The sequence below is a fragment of the Sarcophilus harrisii genome, chromosome 1, assembly GCF_902635505.1.
Source record: "Sarcophilus harrisii chromosome 1, mSarHar1.11, whole genome shotgun sequence".
In the NCBI taxonomy this organism is placed as follows: Eukaryota; Metazoa; Chordata; class Mammalia; order Dasyuromorphia; family Dasyuridae; genus Sarcophilus; species Sarcophilus harrisii.
The window spans coordinates 14,616,013-14,631,583 of NC_045426.1; the positions used below are offsets into that span (position 1 = coordinate 14,616,013).

Here is a 15,571-nt window from a genome sequence, read left to right on the forward strand (position 1 = left end):
GAGGGAGAAAAATTTGGAACACAAGGTTTTGCAAAGGTGAACGTTGAAAACTAGCTTTGCGTGTGTTTGGAAAAATGAAATGTCCTTGAAATGTGAAAAAATAAAATGAAAAAAAGATGATGCTTAAAAGGAGGATTTGGATTTCTGGACCTGGGGTTAGCATGTAAGCAGAATAATCTTAAGGCCAGGGCTGGAGTGGAAAATATTTTTGCCTGAAATCTCCCTAGTTTGTTTAAGAGGGAATAAAACTGAACAGCAAGTGGGAGGTAAGAAAACAGCCCAAAGATATCTTCTGAGCCAGATACCACAGGGAGGAGGAAGGCCGTCCAGCAGGAGCAAGGGCTGGAATTCACAGAGGAATGTCTAAAAAGGGAGACAGCAGGATCCCCTTTGACCTCAGAGCTCTACGTGCATGGGCACTAAGCTCAGACAAGGAGACCCAGCTGGCCTCCGAGAGATCCCCGAGACTCAGGACTGATAGAAGGGTACAAGAGGCTAAGGCCAGCATTGCCCATCATGCCTGTCACATGTGGCCTGGGTTTAAGGCGTGATCCTTAAGAAGGAAATCTAGCCACGAATTCTTAAGCTATCTTGTGAGGTTTCAGTCACCAGAATTTATGTTCCTTTGGGTGGAGCATCTGCAGGAAAGGAAAGAAAGAAGGAAGGAGGGAAGGAAGGAAAAAAAAGAAGAAAGGGGAGAGAGATGGGGGGAGGGAAGGAAGGAGGAAGGCAGGGAGGAATGGAAAGAAAAGGGATTTACTTACTATGTGTCCATAGTTCACCTAGAGAAGGCCCTGGGTGCAATAGGAGACCCTGGCCCCCCCTTTTTTGAGTAGGTAAAAGAGGCCATTTTTGTCTCATTCTTTCTTACTCAGCCTTAATCATTAAACGGGTGTGTTCTCAACCAAACTGAGACCTGTTAAGGACCTTAGCTTAAAAAGGCCAAAGTCTCCTACTGCATTTGGGGCCGTCACCATCATCGGGCCACTGACCCAGATAGTTCTGAAGGGAAAAGTGAGGTAGATGACCTTGCACAGTCTTCCTTACTGAAGTCCAGTTCACTTGCAGGGCCCGGCATCACCTCTCTGATATCTGGTCCTCTTTAATAAGAATGAAGGACAAACAACAATAACAACAAAAAACAAGGCACGTAGTAGGTGCTTAATAAATGTTTGTTGATTATTTCTAAAGGAACAGATGAGCTCAATAGGAAATGGAGCAACATTATATACTTTAAATGGATGGAGGAAGGGAACAAGATATAGTAAGTGCCTAATATGTGTGGGTCATTGTGCTAAGGTCTTTACAAATATCACCTGGAGCTTCAGAGGTCATAGAGGCGGGCCCCTTCACTTTTTATTTGAGCCAACTGACTTGGAGAGAGGTTAGTGACCAGCCCAGGGTCACCCAGATAAATGCCTGATGTGTAATTGAAATTCAGATCTTCCTTGCTGCAAGTCAGACAATCTCATGATTCAGGTGCTTCTGAAGAGAGGAAACTAGTCCACGTGAGGGCTTTAGAGATTTCCCCAGGCTTCCTTCTAAACTAAAGATCCACTTTTTAAATGATTCAGTTCTCCTGGCAATGATTTGGGGTGGCTGGTCATGGAATATTTTTTGTTGCTGAAGGATGATAGAATCACTTCCGGGGCCGTGGAAAGGTGGATGGTGGGTATGAGCAAGATCCAACCTGTGACCAACTGAGAATAGCACAAGAGAAATAGGATGCCCTGCCTGGGAAAGAAGGCGGGCTGCCCTGGCCGGGAGAGTAAGGGAGAATTGGAACGCATTTGGGATGAGCACAATGCCCCCTGGGAAGACATGGAGAAGAGGCACATAGGGAAGGCTGGCATAGATCAGTCGTGATTTGTACCTTTAGAGAAAGTGGCCCCACAGAGATAACTGGTGACCCCAGCAGGGAAATACGAAGCTAATCGCCCAATGGGTGGAAGTTAGTCAGGACATAGTCCCGAAAATGGAACCATGGATTTTTGAAGAGCAAGCGTGAGATGCTCTGGGCTCAAGTGTCCGGCAGCCTTGTGGTCAGTGTGGATTAAGAATAAATTCATGTTAAATGATGCTGTCAATCGCACGAAGCCCTTGCTTGCCCCTTTCCTCGCGTCTGGTTTGTGTGCGAATGGCCGCGCACATAGGATGATAGATCGCCCTGTACCAGAATGCTTACTTTGGAAAACTATTTCCTAATTGGCTTTGGGGGAAAAGGCATTTTTCGTATCTGCCAAGACTTTCTGGAACCGGGTGGTTTTCTGCCCTTCCCGGACCCCGCCTTTGCTATCAATGGAGTGTTTGTGGCTTCCCATTCATCTTGTCCAGCAAGCTGTCTCTTCGCATGAATTTCAGGCTGCTCGCTGGTTCCCTCCATCAGTGGGGCCCCGGCTTCGAGCGGCAGAAGTGGGGAGCAAATCAGACATTTCTGCAAACAGTGAAATGGAACCTGGTAAACTGGCCAGGAATCAAGATGTTCCTAGCTCCTGGTTGCCGTAATTTAACCTTCACGCTCAGTGATTGCAGCAGTTAGCTCCACTCCTCCCCCTCCCCACAATGAAATGCTGAAATGTGAGGCTCTTTCCAGAGGAAACAAATTGAACCGTTTTCTCCTTCTCTCTCCCTCCCTTCTTCTCATTGTGGACATGGTGGGGCTGGAGATGCCTGGAGCTGATGCTTCTTTGGTAGGGATGAGACCAAAGGGATGAGATATTTCCTGTGGCTCAAACCTTGAAGCTTAAATTTCCCCAAATATCTTAAATCCTTCTTCACTCTCCTAAAACTTTCATTCATTGTACTTGAATAAGGGAGCTTTGTAAGGTCTGTGATTTGATCAAGCAGAGGAATTCTTGGTGTGGAGAAACTCTTCAATGGCAGAGATTGCAACCCATCTATGCTTTAGGAGATCAATCTATGGGACAAAAATGAAGCCAGATGCTTGGGATACAAAGACAAAGGGAGAAAATGCAAAGGAACTTGCATTTTACAGTTGAGATCTCTCTCTCTCTCTCTCTCTCTCGCTCTCGCTCTCGCTCTCTTTCTCTCTCTTTCTCTCTCTCTCTCCCTCTGTGTCTCTCTCTATATAAATACATGATATATAGATATATATATATGTATGTATGAGATATACAAAATAAATATACTTATTGCATTCATAAACTACAGAATGTGAGAGGGAGCAGGGTCTAATCAGAAAGCTGGCTTGAAAGTTAAGAAGCCTTGGGGCCCAGCCTGGTCAGCCAGGATATCCTGGCTGTAGGATCCAGAGTAAGTAAATTAGTCCCTTCATTTTTCAGTGCTTTAGAAAGCCCTTTCAAGCTCCTCTTTGTTTCAGAAGAGGCACTTTCTCACTTGCCCCTTCCTCGAACCTGCAGTGAAACTGCAGGATCGCTGTCCATTCCTGCACATATGGAGCCCAGAGTTCCCACCCCGCTTCTGACCCGTGTGGCTGTGTCTCTGGCTAGGTCACTTCGTGTCTCTGCCCTGGATAACTTTCCTATCACAATTTGACAAAGTGCTGACCTGCCTTGGTAGGAAGAGGTCTCTCCTGGAGAGTTCCCTGTGCCAGTGAAATCACAGATCTGATCCAAAAATAAGGGAGGAGTTAGGGGAGAATGTGCTGACAGTAAGGAAGTCAGGGGAGTCTTCTTGGAGGAAGAGCACTCCAACCAAGAGAAGGAGGATTCTGGGAGGCAGAGAAGAGGCATGAAAGCACAACTCAGGCTTGGGGACTCTGGGGAATGTAGAAAACAGACTGCAGAAAGGAATTAAGGCAGCTTATGTTTCTGGAACTCCAGGAACCCTTGGGAGTCCAGCCTCCTCATTTTATAGATGAAGAAATAGGCCCTATTTAAGAGCCTTAAGGTAGTTACCTGAGACCTTCAGACTTTTAGGGGCTTGATCAGTCAAATGCATAGTCAATTGCTGAAGTAGGATTTGAATTCAGGTCTTCCTGTCACCACTCCCGGCAATCTCTTACAACCTTTGGCTGCTATTTTACCCGGACATGGAATAAATCCCCCAGATCTGCTTTTTAGAAGGATCCCAACTAAAACAAACCCCTCACCCAATTTAGGACCCAAGACGTCTTCTTTAAGTGATTTATCCAGCCATAACTAAATGCTACCAAAAAGGGAGATCCTTAATGAGAGGACTGGTTCTAGTCATTGATCACACTGGATATCTCCAAGTGAGTTTCTGATCCACAGCAACTTAAAGCCTAAGTTGTGCATAAAAGAGACCCTAATATTCATATGTAGATAAAATTCAGATTATGGTTACTAAGAAAACTGTTTGATCTAGAAAACATTCAGATCACAGAGCTTCACGTTTTTTATAAGCTTCCAGAATTAAGTATAGGTTGCAATATGTATATGACTAATCTGAGATCACTTTACTTCCCATTTCTAAAGCCATTTAGAGTGAACCATCATTACTCCTGTAAATGTGTCCCTAAAAGTAGTTATGGACAAACTGTATGAAAGAGTTGCTGTGAACCCCAAGGACATATTATACAAGGAGAAAGAAAGAAACAGCTTAGTATATGGGTAACCTCTTGTAGAGACAGTTTCATGGTTTCTTCGCCCTCCCTGCTCAGGTTTAATCTGAAAGCTCTCAAAATAGAAAGTTTTGAACGGAAGTAAAGGGCAGTAACGGTCATGAAATTGGTATTGATACCAAATTTGTCCAGTGAGGGAGAGGGGAATATGAGAGAAAGGAAGTGAAGATGGATTCTGCTGTCTCAGGTCAATAGAAGATTGAAATGCAGTGTCCAGTGTGGAACTATTATTTGGGCATATAATAAAATTTCATTACCTCTGGCATTTAGGAAAGGAGAAGTCCCATTCATTGGAAAACCACAAGAGACAACATCCATTAGTGCTTTAACAGTTAAATAAGATCTTAATCAACTAAGTTTCTATGCAAATAACAACATTCATGCAGATAGAGATTGTCTGTGAGGAAAATTGTTGTCCGATTTTCCCAGCAGCTTGGTCACCAGTTGAAACAATGAAGAATATTTTGATTATACGCACAAATACCAGGAAACTGGGCTGCAGGGCAGTGGGAAAGAAAAACTCCCTCATTTTGGGGGGGAGGGAATAGCTTTTAAAAAATACTTAAGTGGCTTGAGTTGACTCGGTGCAGTTAAGGATTAAACCTGTCAATTTTAACGTGACACTGCTGTTACATCGGAAATAAACTGAAGTGATGTTTTGTTCTGGTAAAAAAAATGATTTAACAAAGACAAAACAAAACCTCAAGCCAACACTGAATTGGAGAAGGGAGCTGTTGACTCCCCTTCGGTTGTCAGTCAAGGGCCTAAAACATAATCAGTTTACTTCCTGATGAAAACAGGATGCAAACTGAGATGCCTTGAAGGAATGACCTTAATGACATTGGGTTTCTTTTGGCTAATGCTTTTCTGACCTCTTAGTAGGGTTTTTTTCCCCTCAAAAGGACAGCTCCTCGCAATCACGCAAACCCTATTAATGTTGGGAAAGAATGAGCCTATGACCCAATTCAAGATCTCTAGAGGTGGCCTTCATTACCCACTTTGTGATGCCTCTGGGTTTCTGCTTCCTCATCTGGAAAATAAGGGGCTTCAACTACATGACCTCTAAGGCCCTCATCACTTCTGTGGCAGATTTTATCATCCTGTAAAGAGAAAGTCAGAAAACATGTCTTCCCCCATTGATTGTCTTTGGAATGCTGTTGGATGGCTTTTTAAAAAAATAATATTTTAATTTTTCAAATACATGCAACAATAGTTTTCAGCATTCACCTTTGCAAAACTTTGTGTACTAATTTTTTTCCCTCTCTCTTTTCCTTCTCCCTTCCCAAGACAGCAAACAATCCAATATAAGTTAAACGTGCAATTCTTCTACACATATTGCCATATTCGTCTTGCTGTGCAAGAAAAATCAGACCAAAAGGGAAAAAAGCATGAGAAAGAAACAAAAGAAGCTAATGGCAACAAAAAATAGTATACTTTGATCCACATTCAGTTGCCATAGTTCTCTTCTGGGATGCAGATGGATGGAGAGAGCTCTCTCCATCCCAAATCTATTGGAATCGCCTTTTGTCACCTCATTGTTGAAAGGAACCAAGTTGGATCCTTTTTTTCTCTTAAAAATGGCTGGAGAACCCTTCAAGCTAGACTGGATCCACCTTCATTCATTCATTCAACAGGCCTTCATTAATTACCTGCTTTAGGCCAGACACTGGGCTAGGGGTTACAAAGACAAAAATGAACAAATCCTGCCTCCGAGATTAGGTCCTTTGGGAGAAATAATAGGCAAACCAATAAGAAAAAACAGTATCCCCACATACATACGTACATACGTATACACACACACACACACGTGTGTATATATATATACACACATGTAAAAATAGATGTGTATACACATAGACATGTATCTATGTGTATATTCAGATCTATGTATCTATGTGTATATATGCATGTATACATATATGCATATATATCTAATATAGGAGCCTCAAAGAAAAAAATATATATATATATTCTAAGAGAGAAAGATGAGGTGGGAATTCATCAATCACTTAATCAGTAAGCAGGAAGTACTTATTACATGTGAGGCACAGAGCCAAGTCCAAAGAATGATAGAAATAACAATCCCTGCCCACAGTAGCTTAAATGTGGAAGATAATATGTATATAATATATAAATATAAAAATAAATAAAAGTATAAATATATATATAAATAAATTTGTGTGTATAATATAAAAATAAATGTGTAATATATGAGGACTATATAATATATAAAAATAAATGAAAGTATAAATATAATGTATACATAAACAAATATAAGAATAAATAAAAATATAAATATATAGAAATAAATATATATATGTATATGTACATATATCTTTATACACACACACACACACACACACACACACACGTAGATGCAGAGCCAGCTTTGGAGGGCGAGTCCATGCCAGGTATAGGAAGCTTCCTAAAACAGCTGATATTTCCTCTAGAGATAAATAGTTGGTTCCTCTGGAATGTAAGAGGATGCCAATGGGAAAGCACAGTGGGTTTCCATGTTATCCCAGCAGCGAGAGGGAACCGTTGGAACTTCTGGAGCAGGAGAGGGTTGTGAGCAGATCTATATTGTAGTTCTGCTGCTTAATAATAATAACTAACATTTATGTAGTACAATGTGCTTTACAAATATTATCCCATCTTGACTCCAGGGCCGATCTCCATCCACTGCCCCATCTAACTTCCCTTTATCTCATCTTATCCTCACAACAATTCTGTGAGGTGGGTGCTCTTATCATCTGCATTTTATAGATGAGGAAACTGAGGCAAACAGAGATGAAATGACTTGCCCAGGATCACACGGCTGAGTGTCAGAAGCCAGATCTCAGCTTGCGTCTTTGTGACTCCAGGATCCACATTCTATACTTCTAGCTGCTCATATTTTTATGAGGATGATCATTCTCGTTCCTGCCAAACTCTCAGCGTGTGATCATTCTGTGATCCAAGGAGACTTTGGTGGGCTACAAACCAGCGTGGCTTGGTTCCCAAGAAAGCAGGATTTTCCAACTTGTGAATTTTCAGCCACGAGGACCCCAGAGGTCACTGATTCCAACCCCTGCATTTTATTGAAGTTGAGATCCTGGAAGCAAAGGGCTTGTCCAACGTCATGTGGGCAGTACCCACGCTGAGATTTGAATTGGGGTCCTGGATTTCCCAGTCCATTCACCAGCTACTGGAAAGCCTTAAAGAGCCAGCCACTGAACAGTTCCAGGGTGATCAGAGCTCCCAGTGTCATCCTTCAGCTTCCACCCCCAGGGAAGTGGGTTTCAGATGTGTTACCTCTGCAGGATCAGGGCAGATTAGCTCTGGGGCAGGTCTCTCTTGGTAGAATAGAGCCTGGCAGTGATCTTCTTGGAAGAGTCAAAAGATGCATGGAAGGTTACTCTCCTTCCCTTTCAAGGGCAAAGGGCTCAGGATGTGGATCCTCTCTGGGAGGTTTTGGTGTTTGTCCCTATTCTGAAAGAGGATCATGACCTCAGGGAGGGGCTGCCATGACAGGCAAGCGAATTGGATTTAAGTGGGGAAGGGCTGGACAAGGCCATCAGCCTCACTTTCCCCTCCAGAGCCATCTGGGTCCAGTGGCCAGATAGAGACCAGGAAAACTGGAGATGGCCCTGGATGAAATGGGAGACCTTGGCCTTTTTAAGCCAAGGTTTCCAACAGGTTTGACTGAGGTTGAAAAGTCCACTTTCCTAGGCCTTGTTGCCTGTCTTAGATCACCTGCCCAGGTGCCCACTTTTCCATAAAATAGTACCCGGTATCAGAGGTGATTCTCTCCATTCCCATGATGAGCTCTTTCTGCCTGGCATATGCTGCTGCTCATTTTCCCTTGACCCCCTAAAGTCACTTTTGGTTTCTATGTTGAGAAGCCTCATTTCCCCCCAATCTCATTCTTTCTCTTTCTGCTTTTCTTCCTCGAGGCTTTTCTCCCCCTCCTGGGCTCACCTGGCTTTTTCCCCCATAAACAAAAAACGTTCTTAAAATCTGATTAGTTTTGTAGAGTAAAAAACCAAAAATGTATCGCCCTCCAATGCCGACGTCTTCCCCTTTGGCGTGTTTGTTTGGCTTTTCAAACTCATTCGGTGAGCTGAAGGCTCCTGTGGGCTTCTCTACCTGTGTTTGTGGGGAGGAGGGATGGGGGAGCCAACCAATGAGTGGAGAGCTTGCCCAAAATGAACCCTTCTGCTCTGATGGATGGGAGAAGGGAAGAAGCAAGCAGCCTCGTCTTCTCTCTCTAAAGTAGCAGGGAGGGATTGTCTCATCAGACAACCAGCTTAATGCCGTTCATTACAAGCCTTAAGCATTTGGCTGTGTGGGCCCCTAAATATCGGAGAGAAATCTCCAGTGGCTGTCACTTGTACCTAAGAAAATGTGCTTTCCCAATTCATCAAATGAGACGATGATTTTGTAAGCCTGAAAGGGCTTTGTAAATTTTCGCCATCATTGTTCTTGCTATGTTACTGATGGGAGGAACGCTAGCGTCTCTTGTTTGGGATGATGTCTTGGATTAGGATTGAGGCATTATAACTCTGGAGTTCAAAGTGATCCCTCAACCAACCTGGACATTTACAGACAGACAAAGAGCATTAACAAGGTAAAATGTACTTGCTCAGGGTCAAATAAATAAGGCAGTGGTGGAGAAATGCAGCCCTTGGATTCCAAGTTCAGTTTTCTTTCTATTGGGCCATGTTGCCCATCCAAGGCATCCTTCTTACAATAGCCTGGGAGGGAGATACTTGTTATATATTTGTCCCCATTTTGCAGATGAGAAAATGGAGACTTGGAAATGCTAAATGACTTGCCCAATTACACAGCAAGAAACTGTCCAGTCCAGCCTAAGTCTAACTGGCCTGAAACTAGCCGTAGCTTAGCTTGGATGAAATTGGATGAAAATTTTCAATTTCATTATTTTCTTTTAGCTAATTAAAATAAATTCCTGCTGATACCATTTGTTTTTTATGTTACCTGCATTTCCCAATGTTCTAGCTTTCTTCCTTTCCCAGAAGGCTATTACTTGCAAAAAATGAAATGAAAAAGAGCAAAGCACGAAAGTTGAGCAAGATATGAAATTCTCAAGGTGTAGACAGCATTTCACACCCCTTGTCTCCAACCTCTGCAGAGAAGCAGGAGAAAGTACCATCTCATCTAGATTAAGTCCATTTGCTATGATATTGGATTGTAGAAACAGTAGGGCTACATTGTTATATTATAAACATAGTTAAAACAGATACAAATATAAACAAAACAGAGATCCCCTACTTTAAGGACCTTCTATTCTGATTGGACAAAGCAACACATAGAAAAAATCTAGAAATCAAGGGGTTGAGCAGAGAGAAGGGTGATGTGGGAGAAGCGGGGAAAGCTAAATCTTCCTTCTGATCATGGAGTCTTTGACCTAGACCTCCAGGGACCCCAGGTGAGGAGGAGGGGCCATCTTTATTTCCCTTAGGGGCCAACTTGAACATTCTGCTTTTGGGTTTGTTGCTGTTCTTCCCTTGTGTGTGCTGTCTGCTTACTTCACTCTGGAGCTCTTTTCGTAAAGTTTTCCAACTTCTTTCTTTGTCTTCACTGTGTTTAGAACATAGGCCATTATGTTGGGATCCCACAGCTGGTTTGTCCATTCTCTGCTTGATGGGCATCTCCTTAGTTTCCCATTCTTTTCTCTACCAAAAATACCAAGATGGAAGACATGGAATCTTTCTTTATGTGTTTGACATTGAGCCTTCTGGGTTCAAGAGTATGGGTATTTTAGTCCCTTTCTTAATGCTTTCATTTTCAATTCGACTAATTTTAACAGATATTAATTGCATGTGCATTAAGTGTAAGGCAGTGGAGATAAAAAAAGGCTCAGTCAGTCGACAAGTATTTATTAAGCCCTTATTTTGTCCCAGGTACTGGGACAGTACGGTGCAGGGAGGGATCAGCACGGCGTTCACTTTCAGAGGTTTAACCGGTCTCTCCTCTCTCCCCCCCTTCTCTCCAGATGGGCTTCTTTCGCAGAAGGTACAAAGAAATCATCGAAGCTGAGAAAAGCCGGAAAGAAAACGAAGACAGCTGGGATTGGGTCCAGAAAAGCCAGTGAGACGCCATGCAAGCCGTCACTGGTCACGTGCCGCCGCGCCTGCTCCCCTGTCGTCCCTGTTCTTTGTATCTTCCATATGTGGAAGAAAGAATCTTCTCCAGATTTTTCGGAGGCCCATCGATGCAGTCTTGTCCTGGAGCAGGGAGCAGACCCCCGGCCACCCCCGCAGCCCCGGCACGTGACCCGAGTAGCACACCGAGGCTGGAACGGGTGAATTATGAACTCCAGAGAGCAAGCTGTGTGCTGAGCAATATTTATGAGTCCAACGTATGTGGTAAACCCTCAGGGGAAGACTGTTGCCTAGAAGTATTTTTTATAAATACAAGCCTTTTATACTGATTATGTCTTTATATTTGTATCAATGTTTTATTATTTCTATTAAATAGTTATATAGTTCACTCAAGCACTGATTTCTGGCTGAAACCTGGGAAATACATATATATGTGTGTGTGTGTATATATAAATATATTTTAAAAACCTATTGTATGTTTGAACTTACTGCCCAACAGACTTGCAGATGAAATGAGCTCAAGGAGATTTTGATTGCCTCTCATAGCAAACCCACAGGGCCGGCGTTGGCGGGTGCAGGTGCCACGTGGCGGTGCCGTGTACAGTGGGATGCGCCATCTGTGTGTGATGGGGATGTTCTGGAGCCTCTTTGCATTTCTCTCACTGCAGTCTCCACGTAAGTTGTGTGTGAATGGAATCCTGAGGGATTTCCCCCAGTGTTCTTCATTAAAGGGACCCATTGGGGAGAAACGAGACCCAGCTGCTGTGGCCCCAATCTGCCTTCATGTTTTGGAGAATCTCACTTTTGGGGGAGCCCTGGAGGAAGAGCATGGTAGAGAAAGGCCTCCTGCCTTCCGCAAGGCTGATGCCACCAGAATCCTCATCTTGGGTTGCATCTGGACCATTGAGATACCATAAAACCTTCAGGGCCAGTGAACTCCGTCCATCTGCCACTCTGAGACCCTACAAGCCTGGGCTGGGGCGGTTCACAAGGACCTTCCTCCTCTCCTTGTGGTGGATGGCCTAGAGGCTGATCATTAAAGCTTCGTCCCCAGGCTGCCCCGTTGGCCAGCCCTGCAAGTTGGACCTCAGCAATAAAAGCAGCTCATTGGGGACCATGAGAGGTCTAAGAGATGCTCCAGATACCAGGTGATCAGTCAGAGGCTCTTCCCCCCTTGAAAGAGTCTGACTTCAGAGGCATCCTGATACTTGATATGAAATCCAGAGCTGTTTTGTCTCAGATGGACACCTGCTACAAATCTCCCTCTCGGAGCCATCGTTTTAGAGGCCTTCCGTGGCCAGATTCAGATACACCCATACAAGACTTTCCCCCCCACCTCCAGTCCTGTATAGAAAGGGGCCTCCCATGCACAGCTGGGTGCAGCTAGCAACTGAGGCAAGCTAAGCAATAATCTCATGGAGAGTTTTACAGATTGAAGACTCGGCCTGGGGTGAGTCATGGAGCCTCCTTCAAAGGGCTGAGGCTTCCCTTGGATTTCTGAGGACAGAGGAAGGCGCTGGTGGGGGCTCATGAAGCAAGTCTGATGTCTCCACAATCTTCTCATAGTAGCTACTAATCAGGTTTCTAGGACCTTGCTCTCCGTAGCTTATTTTTTAATCCTGTTTGGTCCTCCCTGCACTTTCCTTCATTGTGATTAAATGCATTTTGTTATAGAAGGATCAGGATCATTTATTCCACCTTTCTTTACTGTGAAACTTCAGAGAGATCATGGAAACACTGAGAGCAAGAGAATAAAGGGGATTTCCCTCATCATGAAAGTCACAAGGAGGTTTTATCACCCATCTTTGACCCTCTTTGAGGGATTCTGTTGGATCAAACCCTTGCACAGGAAAATGTTTTGTATTGCTGGAAGATTTCATTCTTCGTATTTCCCCAGAATGACCAAAAGGAAAGGGAATCGGGATGACGTCCTGCTGGATTTCCATGGACAACCAACTCCCTTGAAAGTGGTGGGCAAGTCTGGCTAGCGGTGGGGCTTCCCATCAACCATTTTTCATTGGCTTTCTTCTTGAATTTTTCTTTAATAAACCAGTAAGTATGAGTCTATTAGCTCAGGAAAGCAAAATCACATCCACTCCTCAGATCAGAGATTTTTTTTCAATATTCATTGACTTCCCAGAGCCTCTGCCCCATTATCTCCAGGCAAGACACTGACCCATTGAGAATGATTACAAAGGCAATGTGTTCTTAAAGCCAGGAAGGGCTCAGTTCAAGACGCATCTGTGCTATGCTGACTGACCCTGGATAAGTCCTGGAAACTCTCGGTCCTTCAGATGATGCTTCAGGACTTTTATGTTGCAGAGAAGATGCAGAAGAGGGAGTTCTTTCCTTGGAATTTCTGTAATAATGAAATCATGTGTCCAGTTGTGATCATTATCTCCAAGAAGCATGATTGGCATTGCCAAATCAGTTTCAATCGGAGGAATCTTGGGACCTTAGATGGAGAGCTGAAAAGAACCTTCCCAGTCCATCCCCCTCACTTTACAGATAAAGGGACTAAGGTCAGCAAGATGAATGAACCTGCCCAATGTCACACTGGCAGCAAGGAACAGAGCTGGGATCTGAAACCTTGGCAATGGACCCCACTCTAGTTCTCTTTACATTATTATATATGGGGAGAACAATGAAATGTGGGAACTTCCATTTAAGAGTGCCAAATGTCCTTATCTGGAGTCACTCCCACAGATGAGTATTCCAGAATTGTGTAGTTTTATCAGTGTTCTGATCCCCTTAGCAGTGAAGATCTCAGCTCCTCTGGGACTTAGTCTTGCATGGAGGTACCTGAATTCAGGGCGATTGAGACTTGCCCATTGACACACAATAAGTAAATGTCTGAGACAGAATCGAACCTGGGATTTCCTGGCTTCCCACTCAAGAACAAAGACCAGTCTCCCACTACATCAGTTTGTTTGCCCTCAGCAAATACAGATGCCCGCAAAAGACCACGCCTAAAGGCAATGGTGAACTGTGGCTTACACAAATGATGGGGACTGAAAAGTCCAACTTTTAGAAATGCCCTAGAGCCTCAGAGTGGAAAGGGAGCTTGGAGGCCAGATGGTCCCACCCATCATTCAACAGAATCCTTATCCGTAGAATCTGCTGCCTCTTTCATCAAATCAGGGGAACGCTTCCCATGCCTCCCAGAGGCTTTGCCAAAGAAGTCAGCCACAAATGGGGTTTCCTGGTTTCAACTTATTTGGAGATTTGGGCCCATGAGCCAAAGGCAAACCCAGTGAGGGCAGGAGGTCATTGTGCTTTTGTCTTTGTATTCCCAGTGCCTGGCACCAAGTAGGTGCTTAATTAATGTTTGATGAATTGAGTTAATGAATGAAATAAGTAAGATTTGGGTTGTCTGTGTTCTCAGTAATATCCATTGTTTCTTGCTCCTAGGTAAGATTGTTAGCTTTACAAATACACTCATCACCCAGTCCTTTTGATAGCAATATCTTCTGGTTTTCCCTAAAGGTTTCATCGATTTTCAGAGAGAATTAAAAAAAAAGCAATTTTTGTTTTCAAAGGTAGCAAACGCAATCTTTCCTGTTTGAAGACGGACCCCAAGAGAATCGAGTTCCAGAAGAGAGATTTTGACGCTTCATGTAAAGAAGTCCTTGAAAACAAGGCTGCATTAGGAAGAACTGCCTAGAAAGCCTCACTTTCTGTAAAAAGGCACGGGGTTATCTTTCCTCAGAAGACAGATCACCAAAGGCCTTCAGAAACCCTAAGTTTCAGCAAGGGCTTGTGAACAGATCATCGTCTTTAACGGAGAAGACAATAGAAAATCATGGTTTCACTCTCTGGAGCTAGTGAGGTGATAAGTGAGGAACATCCTTCCCAGGAAACTCCCAGTATCTGTCTTCATGGAGTCAGAAAACTGAATTAACAGAGGGTCCCTGGCCAACATCTCCCAAATGGAACGCTTATATTTACCTTGAGTGAAACAGAGTGCCTAAGCTGAGTGCCGTTTGTTTGTAGATGAGTGATGTTAAATATAAAAAGTTTTATCAGGTTAAATGTATGAGGTTTCAACCCTTTCCTAACTTAAAAGACATTATAGACAGAAGGATTTTTTTTGAGGAGGAAGGAAAGGGATAGAGAAAATTCTTTAGCTAACAGTAGACAGAAAGATAGGATGTTTTTCAAAATGCTCCAAGTGTGTAAGGTGTATTTGTATTTTTAAAGTAATGTTTCACATTAATATATAAACTATGCACATTAAAGAATGAATAAAAGAATTCTTGGTTAAGTGTAAGATAAAGAAGCAATAGTCCTCACTGTCCTATCGCTTAGAAAGGAACGATACTTCCTGTTTTGATTATTGAGCGTCTTCTGTGTTTTTAGTCTGTTTGGAAAATGGTGCCTCAATTCCTAAGCTCCTAAAGATGCAGTAAGACTTGATGATCAAGAATGGAGGCTGTTGCTTAAGGATTGGGGTGATCTTCGTGGATGGGGGCTGACTGTCAATGCTTTACTTTTTAAACCTCACTAATGGACAGCTAAACTGTAAATTTCTCTTGTGAATGTTGCTGGGAGAGACAGAGTGGTCCCTCTCTTGATTTTTGCCTGTATTTACATTTCTATGGTCACCTATTTTCGAATTCACTTGCACTGTTTTGGAAATGTCAGGTTTACAAAAATTCATGTTTGGAATAAAAGAGGAAAAAAAGATACAAATGATTCCAATATTTTTCCCCTTTGTGCTTTCTTGACTTATCAAACACAAACAACACACACACACACACACACACACACACACACACACACACTCCTTAGTATCTCCTTACTCTTTCCCTTATCCCATCAACCCCTTTGGAGACTCAAGGTGAATACACATTATCTTGTGGCACAATTGCAAAAGGAGCCGTTGGACAATCATTGGATT

General features: G+C 43.3%; 1 protein-coding gene across 1 annotated transcript in view; it reads left to right on the forward strand.

The window, feature by feature from the left end:
- The window catches only part of ITGA9 (integrin subunit alpha 9), a 287,368-nt gene extending 272,002 nt beyond the window's left edge, over positions 1-15,366 (forward strand). Inside the window, exon 29 of the mRNA XM_031962459.1 lies at positions 10,563-15,366. Within this exon, the coding sequence (XP_031818319.1) occupies positions 10,563-10,661 (99 nt within the window). The 3' untranslated portion in view covers positions 10,662-15,366. The remainder of the gene's footprint in view (positions 1-10,562) is intronic.
- The last annotated feature ends 205 nt before the right edge of the window (positions 15,367-15,571 follow it).